At 50.6% G+C, this 26,556-nt stretch overlaps 1 protein-coding gene across 1 annotated transcript; it reads right to left on the reverse strand.

Moving 5' to 3' along the window:
• Positions 1–1,078: 1,078 nt before the first annotated feature.
• LOC140404574 (histidine N-acetyltransferase-like) lies at positions 1,079–24,774 on the reverse strand. The gene is made up of 5 exons (XM_072493177.1): positions 24,702–24,774; positions 24,100–24,179; positions 14,903–15,064; positions 3,317–3,529; positions 1,079–2,096 (listed from the first exon to the last, which is right to left on the reverse strand). Exons 1-5 carry the CDS (start codon positions 24,772–24,774, stop codon positions 1,533–1,535), a joined length of 1,092 nt encoding a protein of 363 aa, XP_072349278.1. The 3' UTR covers positions 1,079–1,532.
• Positions 24,775–26,556: the final 1,782 nt, after the last annotated feature.

The following is a 26,556-nucleotide window of genomic DNA, read 5'->3' on the forward strand; positions in this document are numbered from 1 at the left end:
CGGAGGAAACCCACGCACACACGGGGAGAACGTGCAGACTCCGCACAGACAGTGACCCAAGCTGGAATCGAACCTGGGACCCTGGAGCTGTGAAGCAATTGTGCTAACCACTATGCTACCGTGCTGCCCACGGGATGTCAGTGAACTCAGATTGTTGGATGTTTAGAGTGTGATGCAGAAAGACTCCACCCCCTGTGTTACAACACCCTGGGCTAGGGTGCAGACAATTCCTGCTCCCCTTGACTCGGAGTCACAACATTAGAATTAACCAATAATTCTTCTAAAGTTTTCATGATCTTTGGCCCTCGGCTGTTCCAATGATTTACAGGCACCAGATTTGTAAGTAAAATGCGAATAATTGTTTTTTATAACAATAAAAGGGTTAAAAATGTAATAATTAAATGAGAATATCAGCCTCCTAATCTATTACTCTCCCCTTTCACCGTCCTAACCCTAACCCTAACCCTACCCAAACACACACAAGACAGATGCACTCAGAGGAAGGAAAAGGGGTAAACTGATAGGGATTAAAATGTGGAAGTAAGAGAGTTGTGTTCTTATTGCTGATGTTGAAGTCTTTGTAGTCGGCTTTCTTCTCAGGGCGCAGAGTGTTGAAAACCACCAGTTGGATGAGATCTTCTGGCATGTGCATTCAGCTGGAACTCACAGTTATCAGCCTCACTGAGGTCAGATTAGAGTTCTCCAATTAGCAGATTTTAAATGGAGGGTTCCAAATACCACATCTGGCCTGCAGCCAGTGTTGGTCTGAATCTTCCTGCAGGTTTAAATGGCTCTGGAGAGAGGGAGAGAGAGAGAGAGAGAGGCATTTTCTTCAGGACCTTAGAGAGGTCATCAGGTAAGTGAGAGAGAGAGTTCAGGACTGCGGCACTCTAAGCCTCTTAATCAAAAGTGAACTTCACTCTGCAAAATGGAGCCTGTCTGAGTTTGGCAGAACATTCTGGAATACCAGCACCAATCATCATCGAGTGCCAGTCAATTCCCAGGAAATCAAAGTAGCCGATTTGCTGTCAGCCAAGTCCATCAAAATATATCATCACTGGGCCAGACCAAACAGCACTGCTACCTGGGGTCGCCAGAGGCCAAACCCAACTGGCACATCTGCTGGGGTGGGGGTGTATCAGTTATCTTCCAGATGCAAAAATTGTAATAGCCAAGAAACCAAAAATATAAAGGGAATACACAAGTCAAATCAGGTTTAAACAGGAGGATTCTTACACCTGGGGTGATTAACCACTCTGCGTCCCAATTGGTCCCCAAGCCTTACTTTGCCCTTAAGTCAGCAATTATCACAAGTCAACCACAGACATTAACTCGGTTTCTCGCTCCACAGACACTGCATTTATCTTGGATTTTTGGCAACTGTGATAATTTGCTTTTTAGGACTGCCGATCACAAAATAACAGGAGGGGAAAGAGGAGCAAGGATATAGAAAAATGGCTGAAGAAGACAAGGACTTTGGAGCAAACCTTGTAATATTGGTGAGGCAGGGGTAAGGAGTCTGTTCGTTATCATCAAATATAGTTTTGCGAAATATCATCCTCCACTATAATCTCATCATTCCAGTATTGCTTCCCTTTCTCATGCCCCATTTCATTGATACAGAATTCCCACATCTGTGGGGACAGTGATGAATTTACAGACAGGAGACAGATTACGTTCTCTTGTAAAGGAGGCAGGCTTTGCAGCTGAGAGAGGAAGACACTTTTCACAGCTGATAAATCTTCCCCAAACATGTTGATCACGAAAACACGGTTCCCCATGGGATCTCTGTAGGGAGCTGTGCCCAAACTCAGAGCCCGTGGGTTCCCCTTTCGATTAGCTCTCCAGACGATATCTCGCTTCAATAAAATATCCAGGTTACTCTCCAGCGGTTTGAACACGGATCCATTCACAATGATTCTCCCGCCCGGCAGCAACGTGTCGATCACGGTTCTGTTCAGGAATATCGACTGCACATCGTCCGGCTGGAGAGGAATCGGTTCGTAATATTCATCCCCACGTTTCTTCATGTTACTGATCACCTCACTTATCAAAGTGGGGACATTTATCGATGGAACTCGAAGAGAAATCAGGGACTGGTAATGGAAGATAGCGAGGAAAGTGTTAGTGAGGAAAATGTGGAATGAGGATGAAATATTGTCCCTTACCCTCTGCAGGGTGGCGATCTCCGTCAGATTGCCACTCTCGCCAGACTGAGCTACGCTGTAATTACTAAGCTGCTCTCTCGCCCAACCCTCCTCACTCAGGCTGGGTGAGAGAGGAGCAGCGAAGCCCACCCCCGGCGGCATCATCGTGGAGTAACTGGGGCGCAGAGAGGTCAGTCACTCCCCCTTTTTACAGGATCAGCTGCTGTAAAGAGGGAGGTTTAAAGGGAGAATTTTCAGGGAGTGGGTATGATATCAGTTTCGGGAATGTCTGGAATCGGCAGAGGATCAGTCAGTCTGGGAGGAAGGGGGGCTCAGTCCTGGAGGGGTGGGTGCAGTCTAGGAGGGGTAGCTGTCTTCCGGGAGGGAGGCCAGCCTGGGACGGAGGTTAGTCCAGGAGCGGGGTTGATCCGGGAGAATGCAACGTCGTATTTGGTGGCACCGGGAGTGGTTGATCTAGCTGGAACGACAGGGGGGGGGCGGGGGGGGGGGGGGGGGGGGGGGGCGGGGGGGTGTTCGGCAGGGGTCTGGTCGGGATGGTGGGGGGCAGGTTCCAGTGTGTGATCAACCAATGATCGGACACTTGTGGCATCAGCGCACTGCCTCATCCAAAAAGACAGCACCACTGACCGTGCAGCACTCTCTCCGTACTGGTTTGGATTTGTTTATTGTCACGTGTACTGAGGTACAGTGAAAAGTATTCTTCTGCGAGCAGCTCAACAAGTCATTTAATACATGGGAAGAAAAGAAAAAAGAAAATACCCATAGTAGGGCAACACCAGGTACACAATGTAAATATATAGAAACCGGCATCAGGTGAAGCATACAGGGGTGTAGTATTAATCAGGTCAGTCCATAAAGGGGTCGTTTAGGAGTCTGGTGCCACCGGGGAAGAAGCTGTTTTTGAGTCTGTGTTCTCAGACTTTTGTATCTCCTGCCCAATGGAAGAAATTGGAAGAGTGAGTAAGCCGGGTGGGGGGGGGGGGGTATTTGATTATGCTGCCTGCTTTTCCCAGGCAGCAAATGTTAGCTTTTGTTTTATTGATTTAATTCTGATCGGATCACAAACCCAGAACGTTACAGCTCACAAACAATAGTGAAACCTAGTGAATCACAGCTGGTGTGAGAGTATAACTGCACGCGAATTGTACCTGTTTGCCTAATACACAAAATCCTCTGTCGAGCTTGGGATCTGAGATAAAACTTTGCTTCTTCACCTCCGGATACCTCGCTCTTACAAGCTCTATAAGGTTTTTGTACATCAGCCGTGCAGCTCCTTTGCCTCTCTCCGAAGCAGCTACTTTTGCACATTCCAACAGGGCTGTCTGTCCATCATCCACGATGTGAGAAGAACACACACCGATCTGGAAATAGAGAGGTAAATAAAAAAGGTGAAGTCGCCACAGACCCAGATGACCTATAGGCTGCTTTCCCCTTTGAGGGGGGAGAGCTGACTGGTGGTGATTTAACCTGAGGGTCACCACACCTCAGGCGAGGACCGAGGTTGAGTAGGCGGTGTGGTCCTTCATGAATAACCTCAGCCGGTACGGGAATTGAAACATACATAGAAAATAGTAGCAGGAGGCCATTCGGCCTTTTAAGAACATAAGAACTAGGAGCAGGAGTAGGCCATCTGGCCCCTCGAGCCTGCTCCACCATTCAATGAGATCATGGCTGATCTTTTGTGGACTCAGCTCCACTTTCCGGCCCGAACACCATAACCCTTTTGAGCCTGCTCCGCCATTCATTATGATCGTGGCTGATCATCAGGTTCAATACCCTGATCCCACCTTCCCCCCATATCCCTTGATCCCTTTAGCCCCAAGAGCCGTATCTAATTCCTTCTTGAAATTACACAATGTTTTGACCTCACTACTCTCTGTGCTAGCAGATTCACCACTTTCTGGGTGAAGACTTTTGTTTTTACTGAGCTTTACATTAACATTGCAATGAAGTTACTCTGAAAAGTCCTCCTCACCTCAATCCTAAAAGGTTTACCCCTTATCCTCAAACTATGACCCTTGTCGGATTCAACAATTATAGGTGGGGGTTCTTCAATATATTACTAAAATATACTGGAAAATAAAATGATTCTTGAAAATTATTGAATTTGTAGAAATATGAGTAAGTTATAAAATTGGCTAAACTTTTAAATATTGTCCATGACTGTCTCAAATGTTGCGAATAATGTACTGCAAGTAAGTGATATGAGAGTACATTTGACAAGTTTGAAACAATCTTGTAACTGAGACCAGATGTGACGTAGGGAGTTTGAACATGGAACAAGAGTCGTGGGAAAGTTAATTAATTTGGAGTAATTGATTAATATCTAATTAACCAATCACCTGTTAAGTGGTTGATACTTTCCTGAATGAACCAAGGCGGTCTCAGCTGAGAATTAGGACCAGAAAACGAAGTAAAGGGGCTAAACCCAGATAAGGATTCCCGTTTGACTGATTAGAGATAAGAAGTTTAGCCGTCGGAGATCCTTGAAGCATTCGTGAAAATTACTTTTAAAAAGGTCTTTTGTTGAAATGACTTTTGTTTTGTAAATCTGGAGTCACTATTATTTTGAAGTTTTTGCTTTCAGTGTCTCAAGGACATTTCAATGGACACAGAAAAGCTTTTCGATTTAATTTTGTGCAAATATATCAAATGAGTTCTTAAAAAAATAAACAGTGCTTCGTATATCTATTCAACTGGACTGAGGCCTTGGGCAGGATTCTCCCGTCGCCGACAGTGAAATCGTGTTCGGCACTCAACATTGGCGCCGAAATCAGGGTCGGTGCCGCTTTCGCGATGTTCCGCCCCTGACCGGCCGAGTTCTCAACGGCGTGGGTCTCTCATGTTATTATTTGTCGGGGACTCAGCATGGCGGCTGTGACTCAATCCAGCACGGACACAGTTGGGGGAGAGCCGATCCCCGGGCAGGGGGACTTTGCCAGGGGCTGGGGGCACCGTGGGGGGTGGTCTTTGGGGCCGCAAGCCTGGCCAAAGTGGGGGCATTATTTGGCAGGTCGGGTCTGCGCGCGGCAGGCACCATGTTGCAGGCTGCCGCCGTGCGCATGCGCGGCTATGGACTCGCCAATTCTCCGGCTGTATCGGCAGCTAGAGCCGGGTGCTCTACGCTGCCTGCCTGCTAGCCCCCCACCAGACAGTGTATCGGTGGCCGTTTTGCCCCAATTTTTAGGTCGTAAAACACCACCGTTCCCACACTGGCATCAGGACATAGCCTGAAGATCGGAGAATTCAGCCCCTTATTTATGAGCGAGAGATAAGGGGAATCTTATAACCCCTAGTTCTGGACTCCCCCACCATCCGGAACATTCTTTCTGAAACTAACCTGTCTAATCCTGTTAGAATTTTGTAAGTTTCTATGAGACCTCCTCTCACTCTTCTAAACTCCAATGAATCTAATCCTAATCAACTTAATCTCTCCTCATATGACAGTCCCGCCATCCCAGGAAATAGCCTGGTAAACCTTCACTGCATTCCCTCCATAGCAAGAACATGCTTCCTTGAACCCATGCTGCTGTCCCCGCACTGCATCATGAACCAGCTGTCCAGGCAACTGAGTTAAACAGCCTGGGCTGGGATTCTCCATCGGCCAATGGCGAAAACGGGAAAGGCGATTGGATAGAGAATCAGTCATGAGGCCAAATTGTGGCCAGTGCCCAACAGAATGCCATGCTCCAGCACTTCTACAGCAGCGTCGATTCGTTCTACTCCGCTTGTACAGTAAACGCCATTGGTACATCATTAGTGGGTCTGCCCCAGTATTCTCAGGGGCCTCCGCGATGCTCCGCCTCCGTAGGGGGATTACCGATGGTGATTTTCACTTGTGGTATTAAAAATCGGGATATAGGCGGTTACAGATGCCATGGCTGATGAGGGAGAGAGAGGAGGTAGGACACTGAGAGGCGCGAACGTGGGCTGCCGACCCACTGGCAGGGCTGGTTGGGGAGGGGGTGGGGAACGTCTGCTAGGCCCGGGTGGGCAGTGGTGGGGGGACCAGGAGATAGGCCGTGGGGTTGGGTGGCCAGGTACAGACCGCCCGCCATTGCCGGGGGCTGCGCGGCAGCCATCTTTCTGCGTACCCCATTGACCTCCGACTGTGGCCTGTGGCTGTGCAGAGTGACAACGGTCGTATGGATTCCCCCACCCCACCACCCCGCCAGCCCATCCCCCACCTTCCACCCCACCAACTCTCCACCTCCCTCCACCACCAGCTGCCACCTGCTGGCATGGAGGAGGTGCTAACAGGGCCTCGTGTGCCGGCAGCAACTCTTATTCGAGGACCGGGCATGCCATTGGAGACTCCGGCTGAGCAGGGAGACAGTGCGACATATCTGACAAATGATGGCACACTTGGGATCGTGGGGTATGGGGGAAGATACCCTCTCCTTTGGCCGCCAGGTTGGCGGTTGCCCTGAACCTTTATGACACAGGACCTCCCAGGCGTTGAGTAAGGACCTCTCTGGGGTCTCCCAGACCTCTGGTTCTTGACCACTTTGAGGCCCCCTCTCCCCCGCAGGCTGTGTGTAGTTCTCTGTTTTACTTTACCCTCATGGTTTGATCTGTAGTGTTGATCCAAAGAACAAGACTAACTTTATTAACACTACTTAACTGAACGGGGATCAACACTTATCCCTGAGAAACAAACAGTTGATTAATAACACATAAACTATTCTTCTCTACATCTAACTCACTTCCAGATTAAACTATTCTCCATCTTCAGACACTCTAGCTAATTCCTCACTCGTGCTGCTACCACCTTCTCCAACCCTTATATACTTAGCTCCCTCTAGTGGCTGTCTGTATCCATTTAATCAACCCTTGCATTACCTCCATGTATGATAATACCATAGGCTGAGGGATTGGCTCCTGGGCGACAGGGGTTATCCACTGCAGCCCTGGTTGATGATGCCTATCCGGAGGCCACAGACTGACACAGGCCTCCATGTCAGCTACTCCGACATCGATGCCATGGCCAGGGGCTTGATTAAGCGGTGCTTTGGTATTCTGAAGATGCAGTTCAGGTGCCTGGGCGCTCTGGAGGGGCCCTCCAGTATGAAGCTGAGAGGGTCGCCCGCATCGTGGCGGCCTGCTGCGTCCTCTACAACACGTACAGAGGGGGGGGGCTGGATGAGGGGATAAACGGCAGTATTCGTCAGGACATGAAGCCCGGGCTTGCACGGGAGGCCACACATGTGGGCCTGGGCCAGCGCTCAAGGGACACTCTAATCGCCTCCAAGTTCACTGACTTGGAGACCTGGCCATTGGCACGGACATCCCATCACCCCCACCTCCTGCCATGAGCACCCTCCCTACGCCACCTCCCCCCTTTCTATGAGATCACCTCATAGGGGGGGGGGGAGTTGGACACAGGAGCGGTGAGCACCGGCTGAACTGGGGACCCTGGGACAAGTCCAACCCCAACGTCTGCACTACCCCACACCCATCCTCGCCCCTAGCGCCCCCTCTGCGGCCATCCCTCACTACCCCCTGCTCCTGCAGGAATTTTGACTCCTCCAACTGCACCTGCAGGTGCTGGATGGTTGCCACCACCCCTTCATACAGTCCCAGGCTCTGTGACTGCATCTCCAGCACAGATGGAGGTGCCCTTTCCAGAAGCTCAAAACCCATCTGGACGGCTGCTGGTCCCTGGGGTCTGCCTGCCGTCTGACTGTCTGCCCCCTCCAGAGCAACTGTGTGTCCCAGGAGCCACTTCACTAAAGTGCGGGAGCGAGGTGAGTGCGTCTGGGATGGTGGAGGGTGTTGGAGACAACTGTGTTGGGAAGTCAGTGCCATTCCTGGACTGGTGCTCTGGGTGTCTTAGGCTGCGTCCCAAGTTGGCTCCCGTCGCTTTCCCTGTCCTCCTCCTCCTCTTCGCTGCTCTCCTCCAGGGGTTGTGGTTGGGGTCGGGGGGGGGGGGGGGGCACCAGAAGTGTCTGCCTCATTGGGAGATCCTGCAAGACACAAGACAAAAGCATTATTGGAACGCGGGTTGGGGTGGTGGTGGTGGTGGAGGGGGGCGGTGTGGGGTGGTGATGCGATGGGGGCTGTGTGGCGTTGGTGGAACGGGGTGCCCTTCTGCTTGCTCACATCTTGTTGGCTGGGTGTGTCAGGAGTGAAGAAATTATGTGAATGAAATGAAAATTGCTTATTGTCACAAGTAGGCTTCAAAGAAGTTACTGTGAAAAGCCCCTAGTCGCCACATTCCGGCGTCTGTTCGGGGAGGCTGGTACGGGAATTGAACCGTGCTGCTGGCCTGCTTGGTCTGCTTTAAAAGCCAGCGATTTAGCCCAGTGTGCTAACCCAGCCCCAGTGTGGTTGCCGCCTGTCAGACTCTGGAGAGTCAATCCTGATTCCGCCTAATCAGACACTGTTTTTCATTGGAATTGGTCGTGTTCCACATGCCGCCGGTGCCAGCCCATTAATAGTTGACATTGCACCAATTTTGCTGCCGTAGAACACCGCTGATTCAGTCCTGGCGTCAGAGTCTGAACCGGAGAATTCCGCCACTCATCTCCAGATTCCAGCTAAATCTCCTCGGCACCTTCGCCATAACTTCCTCCAACACGGTGCCCAGAATTGGGCCTAATTCTCCAGCTGAGGCCCAACCAGCGATTAGAAAGGTTCACCTTAACTTGCTCATTTTCCAGTCTAAGTTCCTATTTATAGCACCCAGGATACTCACAGTGGTCAAACCTGTGGCATAAATGGGACAGGAACAGAATGAATACAGATTTGGCTCAGGGACCTCACCCTGTTTACAGACAAGGACACTTCTAAAGCATACAGAAGTTGATTGCAATCTCCACAGAGTCAAAGCGAGATGAGTATCATCTCAAGACGAAACATTGTATACGCAATGTTTGAGATGGATATGTGGATTTGTGCAACTGTGTGTGTATGTGTGATGGATGTTATTGTTTGTGTGACGTGTGTGTGTGATGTGCGTGTGTTGTGTGCATTTTGTGTCTTTGTGTGTGTATATCATTGTGTCTGTGCATGTGTGATTATGTTTGAGTCTGTGTGTGATTCCGTGTGTGTGTTTGTTTGTGTTTCTGTGTGTGATTCTGTGTGTGTGATTCTGTGTGTGCGTGTGTGATTCCGTGTGTGTGTGATTCTGTGTGTGCGTGTGCTTCAGTGTGCGTTGTGTGATTCTGTGCGTGTGTGTGATTCTGTGCGTGTGTTTTGTGTGGTTCTATGTGTGTGCTGTGTGTGATTCTGTGTGTGTATTGTATGTGATTGTGTCTGTGTGATTCTGTGTGTGTTGTGTGTGATTCTGTGTTGTGGGTGATTCTGTGTGTGTGTGATTCTGTGTGTATGTTGTGTGTGATTCTGTGCGTGTGTGTTTTGTGTGATTCTGTGTGTGCTGTGTGATTCTGTGTGTGTTGTGCCTGATTCTGTGTGTGTGTGATTCTGTGTGTGAGTGATTCTGTGTGTATGTTGTGTGTGATTCTGTGCGTGTGTGTTTTGTGTGATTCTGTGTGTGCTGTGTGATTCTGTGTGTGTTGTGCCTGATTCTGTGTTATGTGTGATTCTGTGTGTTGTGTGTGATTCTGTGTGTGATTCTGTGTGTTGTGTGTGATTCTGTGTGTATGTGTGTGATTCTGTGTGTGTGATTCTTTGTGTATGTGTTTGTTCTGTGTGATTCAGTATGTGTATTGTGTGTGATTCTGTGTGTGTTGTGTGTGATTCTGTGTGTGTTGTGTGATTCTGTGTGTGCGTTATGTGTGATTCTGTGTGTGTGTTGTCGGTAATTCTGTGTGTGTGATTCTGTGAGTGTTGTGTGTGATTCTGTGTGTTGTGTGTGATTCTGTGTGTGCGTTATGTGTGATTCTGTGGGTGTGTTGTCGGTAATTCTGTGTGTGTGTGATTGTGTTGTGTATGATTGTGTGTGTGTGGTATGTATGATTCTGTGTGTGTGTTGTCTGTAATTCTGTGTGTGTGTGATTGTGTTGTGTATGATTGTGTGTGTGTGGTATGTATGATTCTGTGTGTGTGTTGTCGGTAATTCTGTGTGTGTGATTCTGTGAGTGTTGTGTGTGATTCTGTGTATTGTGTGTGATTCTGTGTGTGTTGTGTGTGATTCTGTGTGTGTTGTGTGTGATTCTGTGTGTGCGTTATGTGTGATTCTGTGTGTGTGCGTTATGTGTGATTCTGTGGGTGTGTTGTCTGTAATTCTGTGTGTGTGTTGTGTGTGATTCTGTGTGTGTTGTGTGTGATTCTGTGTGTGTTGTGTGTGATTCTGTGTTTGTTTGTGTGTGTGATTCTTTGTATGTGTGTGTGTGTGGTTTTGTGTGTGATTCTTTGTTTGGGTGTGTGTGTTGTGTATGATCCTGTGTGTGTGGGTGTTTGTGTGATTCTGTGTGTGTGTGGGTGTGCTGTGTATGTTGTGTGTGTGTGTCTGTAGGTGTCCGTTGTGTGTGATCCTGTGTGTGTTGTGTGTGATCCATTTATGTGTGTTGCGTGTGATTGTGTGTATGTGTGTTGTGTGTGATTGTGTGTTTGGGTGATTGTGTGTTTGACACCCCAACACGGGTGTCCGAATGTGTGTGACACTGAACATCTGTAATTATTGGTGACTTTAATCTGCATATAGATTGGGCAAATCAAATTAATCACAATACCGTAGAGGAGGAATTCCTGGAGTGTATATAGGATGGTTTTCTGGACCAATACGTTGAGGAAGCTATTGGAGAATGGGTCATCCTAGACTGTGTATTGTGTAATGAGAAAGGAATCATTGGCAATCAAGTTGCGTGGTACTGCTTCGTTAATGAGTGACCATAACATGAAATTATTTTTCATCAAGTTGGAGAGTGACGAAGTTGATTCTGGGATAGTGTCCTAAATCTTAATAAAGAAAATTACGATGGTATGAGGTTGAATTGGCTATGATGGATTGGGAAACATTTCTTAAAGAGATGGCAGTGGCCAAGCAATGGCGAACATTCAAAGAGCGCATGAGGGAACTGCAATAATTCTTTATTCCTGTATGGTGAAAAGGTAAAATGGGAAAGATCGCTAAACAATGGAAAGTAGCGATAGCATTAGATCCAAGGAAGAAGTATACAGATTAGCCAACAAAAAAAAAACAACAGGCATGAGGATTCGGAGCACTTTTGAATTCAAGAATGGAGGATCAAGGGATTGATTAAGCAGGGGAAAATAGAGTATGAGAGTAAATTAACAGGGAACATTAAAACATATGACTATAAAAGTTTCTTTAGGTACGTAAAGAGAAACAGATTGGTGAAGACAAATGTAGGTCCCTTACAGTCAGAAACAGGGGTATGTATAATAGGGGACAAAGAAATGGCTGAGCAACTAAATGCATACTTTGTTTCTGTCTTCACAAAGGAGGACACAAATAAATACCAAAAATATTGGGGAACGGAGGGTTTAGTGAGAGAGAGGAATTGAAGGAGATCATTCTGAGTGGAGAAATGGTGTTGGGGAAATTGATGGGATTGAAGGCTGTTAAATCCCCAGGGCCTGATAATCTACATCCCAGAGTACTTAAGGAAGTGGCTCTAGAAATAGTGGATGCATTGGTGGTCATCTCCCAGGATTCTAGAGACACTGGAACAGTTTCTGCAGATTGGAGGGCAGCTCATGTAACCCCACTATTTAAAAAGCAAGGTAAAGAAAAAACAGGAAATTACAGACCAGTAAGCCTGATGTCGGTATTGGGCAACATTCGGGAGCCCGTTATCAAAGATTTTATAGCAGAGCACTTGGAAAGCCGTGGCAGAATCGGACAGTTTGGATTTATGAAAGGGAAATCATGTTGGACAAATCAACTGGAATTCTTCGAGGATGCAACTGGTAGAGTTGATGAGGGGCAACCAGTGAATGTGGTATATTTTGACTTCCAGAAGGCTGTCTACAAAGTTTTTCTCATTCGTTCATGGGACATGGGCGTTGCAGATTGTGCCAGCATTTATTGCCCATCCCTTGAGGAGCAGTTGAGAGTCAACCACATGGCTGTGGGTCTGGACACATAGACCAGACCGGGTGAGGACGGCAGATTTGCTTCCCTAAAGGACATGAGTGAACCAGATGGTTTTTTGTGACAATCGAGTCATCACGAGACTTTTAATTCCAGAATTTTACTGCATTCAAATTTCACCATCTGCAGTGGCCTGGGACTCCAGAGTACCCTGGGTCTGTAGATTATGGTCCAGTGACAATACCACTTCGCCACCATCTGTCAAAATTAAAATTGAAGCACATGGGATTGGGGACAGTGTATTGAGATGGATAGAAAACTGGTTGGCAGACAGGAAACAAACAGTAGAAATAAATGTTTTTATTTACGAATGGCAGGTGGTGAGTAGTGGGGTACTGCAGGGATCAGTGCTGGGACACCAGTTGTTCACAATATATATTAATGATTTAGAGGAGAGAACTAAGTATAAAGGACGAGGTTCTCCCCGGCAGGATTCTCCGTTGCGCCGGCAGCGCACTCTTGCCCGGGGTTTTCACAACATCTTGGGGGTGCCCAAAATGGGAAACCCCATTGTTCGGCTGGCGGGATAAAGGATCCCACTGCTGGCGGGGGCACACCGCACCATAAAATGGGTGCAGCGGGATGTGGAATCCCACCCAAAATCTCCAGATGACACTGGGTGGGAGGGTGAGCTGTGAGGAGGATACAGAAATCCTTCAGTTTAATTTGAACAAGTTGAGTGGGTGGGCAAATGAATGGCGGATGCAGGATAATGTGGATAAATGTGAGGTTATCCACTTTGGTAACAAAAACAATTTGCCCTTAGTGTCCAAAATTGCCCTTAGTGTTGGGTGAGGTTACTGGGTTATGGAGATAGTGTGGAGGTGTGGGCTTGGGTAGGCTCTTTCAAAGAACCGGTGCAGACTCGATGGGCCAAATGGCCTCCTTCTGCACTGTAAATTCTATGATTCTATGATTCTCTATGAAGGAGGAACCCCACGTAAAAGCTGGCTCAATACACAAGCCTTGGAAACGCTCCTACACTCCGCACGACATGGATGTGAGGTTGGAGACGGGCCGTGCCCAGCACCCCACGTAGAGGCTGGACATGACCTTCTTAACCGGCAAGGTCTTCTGCCAGAAAACATCACAGGCCACAGGTGAGGACATTACTAACAACCAGAATGGGGAAGTCTCACCTTCCATGTTCTGGGAGGCATTGAAAGCGGTGATTAGGGGAGAGATTGTAGCCTACATGTAGGGCCAGGGAGGAGAGGGCAGCTAGGCAGCAACAGATCAACTTCATCCCGGAGATCGACAGAAAATACTCTGAAGCCCCGACCGTACAGCTTCTGGCGGAGAGGAAAAAGCTACAAATTGACTTTAATCTGCTATCCACCAGTGCACCAACTCCGCCAGACACGGGGGACTTCTACAAGCAGGGAGAAACTGCTCACCAGCTGAAAAAGGAGGCAGACATGAGGGAAATAGCACAGGTGAAAGATAGCAGGGGCAGACTGGTAACTGAACCAAAAATGCTCCACCAAGCATTTGAGGCCTTCCATCAGGGACTGCACACCTCCCGATGCGGGGGTGAAACAATTCCTGGATGTACTGGACATGTCAGTCGTAGGTGACGACAGTCGGGGGGAACTGGAAGCATCAATAGGACTGGGAGAGGTCATGGAGAGCATCAACTCCGTGTGGGGAAGACACTGGGACCCAGTGGGTTCCCAATGGTCTTCTATAAAAGATTTACACTAACCCTAGTCCTGCACCTACGAGAAATGTTCGCAGATTCGCGAGCAAGGGGCATCCGGCCTCCAACATAGGCCACGATATCGCTGATACCCAAGAAAGACAAAGACCCAACGGAATGCAAATCATCTAGACCCATTTCGCTGCTTAATGTGGATGCGAAGGTACTCGCAAAAGTCCTGTCTAGGAGACTGGAGAACAGAAGTGGTCACAGCGGACCAGACGGGCTTTCTTAAGGGTAGACAGCCAACTGCGAACATCAGGCGGCTGCTGAATGCAATACAAACCCCATCCGGGGAGAGAACACCAATGGTGATCATCTCCCTAGACGCAGAAAAGGCCTACGACAGTCGAATGGCAGTCTCGCATTGAGGTACTGCAGCGGTTTGGGTTAGGGACAGGGTTCACCTCGTGATGAAACTCCAGTACAGCACCCCCAAGGTAAGTGTTCGGACCAACAACACCAGCTCTGAATGTGTGCAGCTGCACAAGGCAGGGATGCCTGATATTAACCCCCCCCGCCCCCCCCCCCCCACCCCACTGTTTGCCCTGGCAATTGACTCCCTGGCAATCGCTCTGCGAGACGCCAAAGGCTGTAGGGGCATCCAAAGAGGAGTCAGAGAGCACAGAGTTTCACTCGATGCGGATGACCTGCTCCTCTACATCAAACACAGAATGGCCTTAAAATAATCATGAACCTCCGAGAAGAGTCTTCTCGGGGCAGGAGGGGGGGCGGGAAAGGGGAGCAGAGAGGGGGAAGGGCTGATAGAAGGGGTGCGTGTAAAATTGTACGTAAGAAAGCACATGCTTTATGTGTAAAATTGTCAATCTGTTAAAATAAAAATATTTAAAAATAATGAATGATGGAGTAGGATCGAAAGGCCGAATGGGCTCCTCCTGCTCCTAGTTTCTATGAGAGATTAGGAATGGATTGAGGCAAAATAGAAATGGTTGTCAACATGTCAATTTCCACAATTTGAAAAGTGAATCGGCCTCTAATTTCAACGGAACTCACCACTTGACCATGGAGTTTGGCCAAAAAGACCATGTGGTTTCTCTCTCGCAGCCAGGAATGGTAGTCGCTTGACATGTAATCTGTCTCATTGCTGAAAAGGGAGTCAACCTGTCCGAAATCCTTTTCTGTAGCCAGGCAACAATCCAGGTCCGACTCTGAATACTTGACAGATCAATACAGGAAAAAGATTTAGATAATTGCTGAATGTGTCATGAGGTTTGGATTTTAATTTGCAACTGCCCGGAGGCACAACTGGACAAGAACCAACACTGAAACATAGAAGGATAATTTAGGAGGAGATTGGACAAAGAGATTGTTTTTCAAAGATGCTCCTAAAGGAAGAGACAGAGGTTAAGGGGAAAGTGTCTGGATGGTGGGAGTCACCGTCACCAATGGTGGGGCAGAGGATGAGGAGAACCACAAAGAGGCACGTGTTGTAGGAACAGAGGTTTCCTGGAGGGATGTCGGGCTGGAGGAGGTGACCAGGATAGGAAGAGACACACCCAGTAAGAGAGTGAACGGGAGGATCTGAACTTTAAACTGCAGAACTTGGAGCCAACGGCGATCAGCCAAGGTGAGTGAGCAGCACTTTGTTACGGGTTAGGTTAAGAGGGTTAGGTTTAGCTGACACCCATGGAGGGTGGAGCCGGCCAGGAAAGGGCTGGAATAGTCGGGTCTGGAGCTGACAGAAACATGGGTGAAGATTTCAGCAGCTGCTGGACTCAGGCCACTGCAGAGACTGGTGAGGTTACGGAGGTGGAAGTGTGCGGCCTTTATGATGGAAATGATACGGTGTCAGATACTTCACTCAAGGTCGGCCAGGATGCGGAAGTTGTGAGCAATTGTATTCAACCTCAGAGTAGCTGGGTGGAGGGATTAAATTGGCGATGAGGGAACAGAGTTTGTACTGATGGCAATGTCTTCCATTTCCCAAAGTATGCGCCAGTCTAACATGTTGGCATTTCACCCACTGCAGAGAATGGCTTTCAGACATCAACCAGCAATGCTGGCCGCTGTGGCAATGGCCACAGCTCTGAAAGATACTCTATGGCAATGTGAGTGGAGGCCGCTCAGGGAGGAGGCGGTGGCTGCAGCAGAGGATTGGGCTGCAGAGGGGCAGGGGGCAGCCACACAGGCTGGAGGGCCGGCCGCCCAACAGGTCCAGGAGGAAGAGGAGGTGCCGAGGAGATACCTCATGAGGCCCCGCGTGTACCGCAACCGCATGTCATTTGAGGACCTATGTCACGGAGTCGTCCCAGTCGCCGAGTGGGACCTGTCCAGGATATCGCAGACATCGGCGCACAGGTGTATCCGTGCCGTCACGGAGACCCTATATTCCCAGGCAGAAAAGTACATCCTCTTCCATGCGGACTGCGCCCACCAGGATGCCCAGACAGTGGGGTTCGTTGCCGTCGCCGGGATGCCCCGGGTCCAGGGTGTGATCGACGGGATGCGTGTCGCCCTACGGCCACCGGTGGATAATAGGCTGCCAAACAGGGTATCACTCCATGAACGCCCAGCGCACCATGCTCGCCTGTGCCCGATACCTGGCAGCGTGCACGACTCCTTCACACTGGCTCACTTGGTGATTCCCGACATGTTTGAGGGGCACCCCCCCCACCCCCCACCCCCCACCCCAGCTGCGGGGTTGGCTGCTGGGCGACAGGGGTTACCCGTTGCGGTTATGGCTGATGACGCCACAGACCGGCACGGGGACCTCTGCTACGATACCCGTACAGCGACCAGGGATGTGGTCGAGCGCTGCTTCGGAGTCCTGAAAATGCACTTCACGTGCCTAGACTGCTCAGGAGGGGTCCTCCAGTACGAGGCTAGGAGGGTCGCCCGCATCGTGGTGGCCTGCTGAGTCCTCCACAACATCGCACAGCAGGCCACCTTCAGACGAGGAGGATGCGGGTGAGGGGGATAGTAAGCGGGACATGGGGCCCGACAGGTCACACAACGCCATCGTCAGGGACAGCGTTCATGGGATGCCCTCGTCGCCTCATGTTTCACCGACTAAGGGGGGTAAGGGAGTTACTGGCCAGGGGTACGGACATCACCATTCCAGACCCACACCCCCCTCACCTCCCACACCACCAAATCACCCGCATATACACCCGCTCCACGACACATACCTGCGGTGCGGCGAGCTGGGTCACTTGATTGGCAGGTACAGCAGGTTTGGTCCATGGGATGGAGGATGATGACAACCTGCTCTGTGATGAGCTCCATGCTCCACATCGTTAGACAACATCTGACTCATGTCCACAGCAGCACCTTCCACCTGGGTGATCCCTGCATATGAGCTGGCCAGCCCATCACACGGTCCCGTCGAATCCCTGGGATGGGGGTGCTGGGGATGGCCGGGGCAGGGAGGGAGGGAGGAAGGGAGGGTGGGGAGCACGGTCCACTTACGGTGCATGCACTCGTCCCCCACCCCCCACCACCACTGGCCAGAACTGACTGTCCCACCCCCACACCCAACAAACAGAGCACCAAGGCAGGTTTCAGCGATGTTAGCAGGTGTTTATTGTGAACAAATATACACATCTGTGCCCTAGCCCCTGTAACTAAACTGTGCCCTGCACCCGTGCCAACTTAATTGGTGTCTAACTTTCTGGCCTTACGCCCTAACACTATGCCGAGGAGGTTCCCCAGACAGTACAGCAGCAGGGAAATTTGCATACGTGCATTGTGGTCACTGTAACTTGAAGGTGTAACTCTGCAAGAGACCCTAGCTGTTCAAGTGAAGGCAAGCATCCAGCAGAGGGCAGTAGATCGGAGCTGCTGATTGGTTGTTGCGGGGGAAATTTGCATATGTGCATTGTGGTCACTGTAACTTGAAGATGTACCTGTGCAAGAGACCCTAGCTGTTCAAGTGAAGGCAAGCATCCAGCAGAGGGCAGGAGAGCGGAGCTGCTGATTGGTTGTTGCGGAGGAAATTTCCATACGTGCATTGCGGTCACTGTAACTTGAAGGAGTACCTGTGCAAGAGACCCTAGCTGTTCAAGTGAAGGCAAGCATCCAGCAGAGGGCAGTAGAGCGGAGCTGCTGATTGGTTGTTGCGGGGGAAATTTGCATTGTGGTCACCGTAACTTGAAGGTGGTTTGTGGAGGAGCTGTTGTCAAGTGACTTCGGATCATTCGGGAGGCAGAGGTGGTTATAGATAGAAGCTTCAGGGATGTAGTTACTCCGAAGGATAAAGATAGATGGGTGACGGTGAAAGGGGCTGGGAGGAAGCAGTCAGTACAGGGATCCCCTGTGGTCGTTCCCCTTAGTATCAAGTATACCGCTTTGGATACTGTTGGGGGGATGACTTACCAGTGGTAAGCCATGGGGTACAGGTCTCTGGCACAGAGTCTGTCCCTGTTGCTCAGAAGGGAAGGGGGTGAGGAGTAGAGCATTAGTCATTGGACACTCCATAGTTAGGGGGATAGATAGGAGATTCTGTGGGAACGAGAGAGACTCGTGGTTGGTGTGTTACCTCCCAGGTGCCAGGGTCCGTGATGTCTCGGATCGTGTTTTCGAGATACTTAAGGGGGAGGGGGAGCAGCCCCAAGTCGTGGTCCACATAGGTACCAACGACATAGGTAGGGATAGGGATGTAAGGCAGGAATTCAGGGAGCTAGGGTGGAAACTTAGATCTAGGACAAACAGAGTTATTATCTCTGGGTTGTTACCCGTGCCACATGCTAGCGAGACGAGGAATAGGGAGAGAGAGGAGTTGAACACGTGGCTACAGGGATGGTGCAGGAGGGAGGGTTTCAGATTTCTGAATAATTGGGGCTCATTCTGGCGTCGGTGGGACCTCTACAAATGGGATGGTCTACACCTGGACCAGAGGGGTACCAATATCCTGGGGGGGAAATTTGCTAATGCTCTTCGGGAGGGTTTAAACTAGTTCAGCAGGGGATTGGGAACCTGAATTGTAGCTCCAGTATACAGGAGGTTGAGAGTAGTGAGGTCATGAGTAAGGTTTCAAAGTTGCGGGAGTGTACCGGCAGGCAGGAAGGTGGTTTAAAGTGTGTCTTCTTCAATACCAGGAGCATCCGGAATAAGGTGGGTGAACTTGCGGCATGGGTTGGTACCTGGGACTTGGATGTTGTGGCCATTTCGGAGACATGGATAGAGCAGGGACAGGAATGGTTGTTGCAGGTGCCGGGGTTTAGATATTTCAGTATGCTCAGGGAAGGTGGTAAAAGAGAGGGAGGGGTGGCATTGTTAGTCAAGGAAAGTATTACGGTGGCAGAAAGGACGTTTGATGAGGACTCGTCTACTGAGGTAGTCTGGGCTTAGGTTCGAAACAGGAAAGGAGACATCACCCTGTTAGGGGTTTTCTATAGGCCTCCAAAAAGTTCCAGAGATGTAGAGGAAAGGACTGCAAAGATGATTCTGGATAGGAGCGAAAGCAACAGGGTAGTTGTTATGGGGGACTTTAACTTTCCAAATATTGACTGGAAATGAGTACTTTAGATGGGTCCGTTTTTGTCCAATGTGTGCAGGAGGGTTTCCTGACACAGTATGTAGATAGGCCAACGAGAGACGAGGCCATATTGGATTTGGTACTGGGTAATGATACAAATGTTAGATTTGGAGGTAGATAAGCACTTTGGTGATAGTGACCACAATTCGATTACGTTTAATTTAGTGATGGAAAGGGATAGGTATATACCGCAGGGCAAGAGTTATATCTGGGGGAAAGGCAATTATGATGCGATGAGGCAAGACTTAGGATGCATCGGATGGAGAGGAAAACTGCAGGGGATGGGCGCAATGGAAATGTGGAGCTTGTTCAAGGAACAGCTACTGCGTGTCCTTGATAAGTTTGTACCTGTCAGGCAGGGAGGAAGTGGTCGAGCAAGGGAACCGTGGTTTACTAAAGCAGTCAAAACACTTGTCAAGAGGAAGAAGGAGGCTTATGTAAAGATGAGACATGAAGGTTCAGTTAGGGCGCTCGAGAGTTACAACTTAGCTAGGAAGGACCTAAAGAGAGCGCTAAGAAGAGCCAGGAGGGGACATGAGAAGTCTTTGGCAGGTAGGATCAAGGATAACCCTAAAGCTTTCCATAGATATGTCAGGAATAAAAGAATGACTAGGGTAAGAGTAGAGCCAGTGAAAGACAGTAGTGGGAAGTTATGCGTGGGGTCCGAGGAGATAGGAGGTGCTAAATGAATATTTTTCGTCAGTATTCACACAGGAAAAAGACAATGTTGTCGAGGAGAATACTGAGATTCAGGCTACTAGACTAGAAGGGTTGAGGTTCATAAGGAGGAGGTGTTAGCAATTCTGGAAAGTGTGAAAATAGATAAGTCCCCTGGGCCGGATGGGATTTATCCTAGGATTCTCTGGGAAGCTAGGGAGGAGATTGCTGAGCCTTTGGCTTTGATCTTTAAGTCATCTTTGTCTACAGGAATAGTGCCAGAAGACTGGTGGATAGCAAATGTTGTCCCCTTGTTCAAGAAGGGGAGTAGAGACAACCCTGGTAACTATAGACCAGTGAGCCTTACTTCTGTTGTGAGCAAAGTCTTGGAAAGGTTTATAAGAGATAGGATGTATAATCATCTGGAAAGGAATAATTTGATTAGAGATAGTCAACACGGTTTTGTGAAGGGTAGGTCGTGCCTCACAAACCTTATTGAGTTCTTTGAGAAGGTGACCAAACAGGTGGATGAGGGTAAAGCAGTTGTTGTGGTGTATATGGATTTCAGTAAAGCGCTTGATAAGATTCCCAACAGTAGGCTACTGCAGAAAATACGGAGGCATGGGATTCAGGGTGATTTAGCAGTTTGGATCAGAAATTGGCTAGCTGGAAGAAGACAAAGGGTGGTGGTTGATGGGAAATGTTCTGACTGGAGTCCAGTTACTAGTGGTGTACCACAAGGATCTGTTTTGGGGCCACTGCTGTTTGTCATTTTCATAAATGACCTAGAGGAGGGCGTAGAAGGATGGGTGAGTAAATTTGCAGATGACACTAAAGTCGGTGGAGTTCTGGACAGTGCAGAAGGATGTTACAAGTTACTGAGAGACATCGATAAGCTGCAGCGCTGGGCTGAGAGGTGGTAAATGGAGTTTAATGCAGAAAAATGTGAGGTGATTCATTTTGGAAGGAATAACAGGAAGACAGAGTACTGGGCTAATGGTAAGATTCTTGGTAGTGTGGATGAGCAGAGAGATCTCGGTGTCCATGTACATAGATCCCTGAAAGTTGCCACCCAGGTTGAGAGGGTTGTTAAGAAGGCCTACGGTGTGTTAGCTTTTATTGGTAGAGGGATTGAGTTTCGGAGCCATGAGGTCATGTTGCAGTTGTACAAAACTCTGGTCCGGCACATTTGGAGTACTGTGTGCAATTCTGGTCGCCGCATTATAGGAAGGATGTGGAAGCATTGGAAAGGGTACAGAGGAGATTTACCAGAATGTTGCCTGGTATGGAGGGAAGATCTTATGAGGGAAGGCTGAGGGACCTGAGGCTGTTTTCGTTCAAGAGAAGAAGGTTAAGAGGTGACTTAATTGAGGCATACAAGATGATCAGAGGATTAGATAGGGTGGACAGTGAGAGCCTTTTTCCTCGGATGGTGATGTCTAGCATGAGGGGACATAGCTTGAAATTGAGGGAAGATAGATATAAGACAGGTGTCAGAGGTAGGTTCTTTACTCAGAGAGTAGTAAGGGCGTGGAATGCCCTGCCTGCAACAGTAGTGGACTAGCCAACACTAAGGGCATTCAAATGGTCATTGGATAGACATATGGACGATAAGGGAATAGTGTAGATGGGCTTTAGAGTGGTTTCACAGTGCAACATCGAGGGCCGAAGGGCCTGTACTGCGCTGTAATGTTCTATGTTCTATGAGTGGAGGTGGCCTGCTGCGATTCCTGCCCTGTGACCTGGGTCCCCGTTGGCGCATGTCTCCTGGGGCGACTCAGCCTGGATGGGCCCGGCTTGGGGCTCCGGCTCTGGCAGGGGCACTGGCTCTGGCACTGGCTGGGGGCGGGGGGCACTGGCTCTGGCTGGGGGGCATTGGCTCAGGCTGGGGGCGGGGGGCACTGGCTCTGGAACTGGCTGGGGGCAGGGGGCATTGGCTCTGGCTGGGGGCAGGGGGCACTGGCTCTGGCACTGGCTGGGGGCAGGGGGCACTGGCTCTGGCTGGGGGCACTGACTCTGGCACTGGCTGGGGGTGGGGGGCACTGGCTGGGGGCGGGGTTGTCTAGATGGACCGGCCGCATCCAGTTCTGGCTGGGGGCGGGGTTGAAGGGTGGGGGGGGGTGAAGGGTGGTGAGGGGGGGGATGTTGGGGGGTTTATCCACACATGTGGACCCACAACTAGGCAGGATCCCACTTGCTCGCCCGCCGCCGATCTCTGCGTTGGCAACCTCCCTTTCTTCTGGGCCGCCAACCACATGCAGGGCCCTCTGCTCAGGCCTCGGGCATAGTGAGGGGCCGCACAGGTCTGGTGGTCCCCCTCCGATCATCCCCCGCTCCCAGACAGTTGTGCGTGGCCTTCTTCTGGGGGGTGGGGAGGGCAAACCCAGACAATGACACTGTTAGACGTTCCGACGCATGCAGCCGATGGGTTGGGTAGATGATGGCCTCGGTGGCCAGGGCACCCGGCCATTGCGGCTGGCATGGGTGCTGACATGTGGGAAGGGTGGCGAAATCAGCCGTCCACTGGGGGGGGGGGGGGGGTCCAGGTTACATGTGTGCGGGGGGAAGGGTGGTTGGTGCCAGGGGCACTGTAAATTCTATGATCTACTCACCCTAGCCGACCTGAGGGGATTGTGCAGTTTCTCCCTGCACTGGATGCCAGTCCAGACAAAGTTGCCCACGGCGCTGACCGTGTCTGCTACTTGCGCCCAGGCACGGCGCTGGCAGCCTTCCACCCGGGCCAGGGTACAGGGCCGCCTGCCTCTCCTCCACAGGAGGGTGTCCAGCTCGGCGGCGCTGAACCGTGGCGCTGCTCCCCTTCCAGCCATCTTGTTGGCTGGGACGGTGTGTGTGTGGGGGGAGGGATCAGTTAAGTGCGGCTGCAGAGTATGAGCATCATGGGTGCGATTCTCCACCCCCACGCCAAAGTGGCCGCGCCGTCGTGAACGCCGTCGAGGTTCACAACGGCGCGGAATGGCCCCGGGTCCGACCGATTCAGGCCCTGACAATGGGCCACTATCGGGGCCGTGTCATCTACCCGCGGCAGGCCTTGTCGCCCGCGTAAAAGCGGCGCCGCGTAGATGACGTGGCCGGCGCCGCATAATGGACGTCATCCGCGCATGCGTGTTTGCCGTCCGCTCTAAGTTCGCCCCGCAAGAAGATGGCGGACGGATCTTGCGGGGCCACGGAAGGAAGGAGGTCCTCCTTCAGAGAGGACGGCTCGACGATCAGTGGGCACCGATCGCGGGCCACCCCACATTCCAGGTAAAGCCTGGTGCAGGATCCCCCCTCGCCCCCCCCACAGGCCGCCCCCCCCAGCGTTCACGCACCGCCCACAACTGTAGCGACCAAGTGTGGACGGCGCTGGGGGGAACCCGCCGTTTTGGCCTGGCCGCTCGGTCCATCCGGGCCTGAGAATAGCGGGGGTGCCGGAGAATCGCCATTTTGGGTGTCTCCGGCGATTCTCCGGCCTGCGGCCCGCGAAACGTGACCGGGCCGTTCCCGCCGCTTGGGAGAATCGCGGGAGGGCGTCGTACCGGCGTCCCCGGAAATTTTGGCGGCCCAGGCGATTCTCCCAACTGCCGTGGGAGTGGAGAATCGCGGCCCATGTGTGCCAATCACACACCCGACGAATCCAGCGCCATATCGCTTTGAACCGGTGCGATCCATGTAGCGATGATGCGAGCCCATTTAGAGTTGCTGAATTAGTGCAGCTGTTGCACCGTTTTTGCTGTCGTCAAACACCAGGCCGGGGCCAGCAATTAGTCTCAGAAACAGAGAATCCAGCTCCACATCTTCAGGTGATGCTACAGAGTGACAGCATGTCGATGCTGGATAAGAGGGTTGCAGGAGGGATTCTGGAGATTCGGGCTTGAGAGAAAGTAGTGTGGGGATGGAAAGCGCAACCGTTGCCTGATGTATTTGGACTATGAGGATGTGAGGTAATGTAGGGAGGAAGCTCAGGGGTAATTTGTCTGGGTGGGGAAGGGGTGATGTATCTCCGGCAGATAAAGACATGGCCTCGATGTCAATGAGTAAGAATGAGTGAGAACCTCACACTTTTGAAGGTGACATTGGGGGCGAAAGGTCTAAGGTGACTGTTTTCATGGGAGAAGAGCAGTTTGGGGGTTTTGCCATCTGGAATGATATTGGAATAGGAAATGGTTCTGACAAGACCTGATATTGTTTAATTTGATCCAGCCTGTTGTGATGATGAATGGCTAAAACAGATGTGTGTCAGTTCCATTGAAGTCTCCTCCACCTGGACTTGAGGCAAGGCCTGTGAGAGGGCTGGGTGTCGCACGAGGTGCAAGAACACCTGGGCTCTCGGGAGACCCGGGCCTACAATACCAAGGAAAGTCAAAGGGGCAAATGCGGAATCCCATCGGGAGCAGATCCCAACTTCGCCAATCTATCATCCAAACTGAAGTTCCTCCCCGGAACCATATTTGTGAATATTTTCTGTACCCGCTCCAATGCCTTTACTTCCTTCTTAAATCGGGACGTCCAGAACTGGACGCAATCCTCCAGCTAGTAATTTCACTAAGTTCAGCATCACCTCCATGCTCTTGTGCTCCATGCCCCTATGAATAATGCCCAGAATGCTGTGTGCTTTATTCAGCTGCCCTCTCAACCTGTCCTTCAATGTTTGACGCATACCTGGACAAAAGGTCCTCTGCTCCTCCTGCATCCATTTTAAAGTTATATCCTTTATTTCATATCGTCCCTCCATTTTATTCCTACCAAAATAAATCACGTTACTTTTCTCTGCATTCAACTTCATTTGCCACCTGTCTGCCCATTCCCCCTCGACTACGTCCAAACCCCTCATGGTTTTGAAACACCTCGATCAAATCTCCCCTCAAGCTTCTCTTCTCCAACAACAATCACAGTTTTGTGAAGGCCACGAAGAATCCAGCACGAGTTGAAGGATAGAAAGAAATAACATTTATTTACAATAGCATATATATACACAACAACAGCAGCAACACAACAGCAGCAGCAACTCCCTTGCTGCTCACTCCTCTCTAGCTGGTTCCAAACTGGCCAGCTCTATTTATGCAGGGAATCTGCTGATGATTTCTCCACCGGACACCATTTGCACGACGCACTGGATCGGGCGGCGTGTAACGAGACGGAGAATGGCGCTTCTGTGATGAACGGCATAACGGTTGTACATCCACGGCCCGTGGGCTCTCCCTCTGAGGCATCCTGTGTCTCCATCTCGGAGTCGGAGTTCGCTGCCTCCGTCATCTCGGCGTCTCTATCTCCACGCGGTTCTGCAACGACCAGCGCAGGCTTTGAGTGTGGCACCAGAGGATGATTGTATCTCATCTCTGTGGCTATAAAAATGAGCTCCGGGGTGGGGAATCTTTGATGGAAATGGTCTTCTGTAATGAACGTGGTCTACATGCTTGCGCTGGAGATGATCCTGGGCTTGCACCTGGTAAGCGATAGGTCCGTTCGGCGAAAAATAACGCCAGGGACCCACTGATCAACACCAGCAAAACTTCGAACGGACACTGGGTCACCGGGCACATTCTGCCGAATCGGTCGATGCCGAGAAAAACCCTATCCCTGCCGTTCTTGAGTGCGGCAAAGTTTTGCGCCAATGTCCGGGAAAACCATGCTAAGGCAGATGCGAAGTCTCCGGCCCATTAGGAGTTCCACGGGAGCTACCCCAGTCACCGCATGTGGAGTGGTCCTGTATGAAAACAAAAAACGAGCCAGTCTCGTGTCCATAGACCCGGAAGATTGCTTCTTTAGGCCCCGTTTGAATGTCTGCACTGTGCGCTCCGCCAACCCATTGGAAGCCGGGTGGTATGGAGTGGTGCGGATATGGCGTATGCCGTTGATCTTCATGAACCTCGCCAACTCCTCACTCGTGAATGGAGTGCCGTTGTCCGTGACCAGCACCTCGGGGAGGCCATGCGTACTAAAAGACAAACGCATCTTCTCGATTGTTGCGCAGGACGTTGTGCTTACCATCTTCTGCACTAAACAGAGGTTGTGCCTACCAACCCATGCACCTTGAACCATTTAGACTGGGCATCGATTAATAGAAGGAACATGGATCCTTGAAAAGGGCCGGCAAAATCCGCATGCAAGCATGCCCAAGGCCGCCCTGGCCATTCCCAGTGATGTAGGGGCGCGGCCGGCAGAAGCTTCTGATGCTCCTGGCAAATGGAGCAGTTTTGGGCCACCTTCTCAATGTCAGTGTCGAGGCCTGGCCACCAGACATAACTCCGGGCCAACATTTTCATTTTGGTCACACCCGGATGCCCATTGTGCAAGTCCCTTAGTATCAACTCCTGTCCATTTTCCGGGCCAATCACACGCGTCCCCCACAAGAGGATACCGTCTTCCATGCTAAATTCTGACAGCTTGGAGAAAAATGCGTGCAACTCGCCAGGGAGCTGTCTATGCTGCCCACCATACAGGACTATGTGCCGAACCTTTGATGGGACTAGCCCCGTCTGGGTCCGGCCAGGAGGTAGGGTCCAGCTCCAACTGT

The sequence above is a fragment of the Scyliorhinus torazame genome, chromosome 31 (assembly GCF_047496885.1).
Source record: "Scyliorhinus torazame isolate Kashiwa2021f chromosome 31, sScyTor2.1, whole genome shotgun sequence".
Lineage (NCBI taxonomy): Eukaryota > Metazoa > Chordata > Chondrichthyes > Carcharhiniformes > Scyliorhinidae > Scyliorhinus > Scyliorhinus torazame.

Coding starts and splice junctions, on each gene's coding strand:
- LOC140404574 (XM_072493177.1), bottom strand. CDS start 24,774: ATGGAGGGACGATATGAAATAAAGGATATAACTTTAAAATGGATGCAG. Junction 15,065..24,099: donor CCAATGTCACCTTCAAAAGT/GTGAGGTTCTCA, acceptor TGATCTGTCAAG/TATTCAGAGTCGGACCTGGA. Junction 3,530..14,902: donor CCAAACTCCATGGTCAAGTG/GTGAGTTCCGTT, acceptor CTCTATTTCCAG/ATCGGTGTGTGTTCTTCTCA.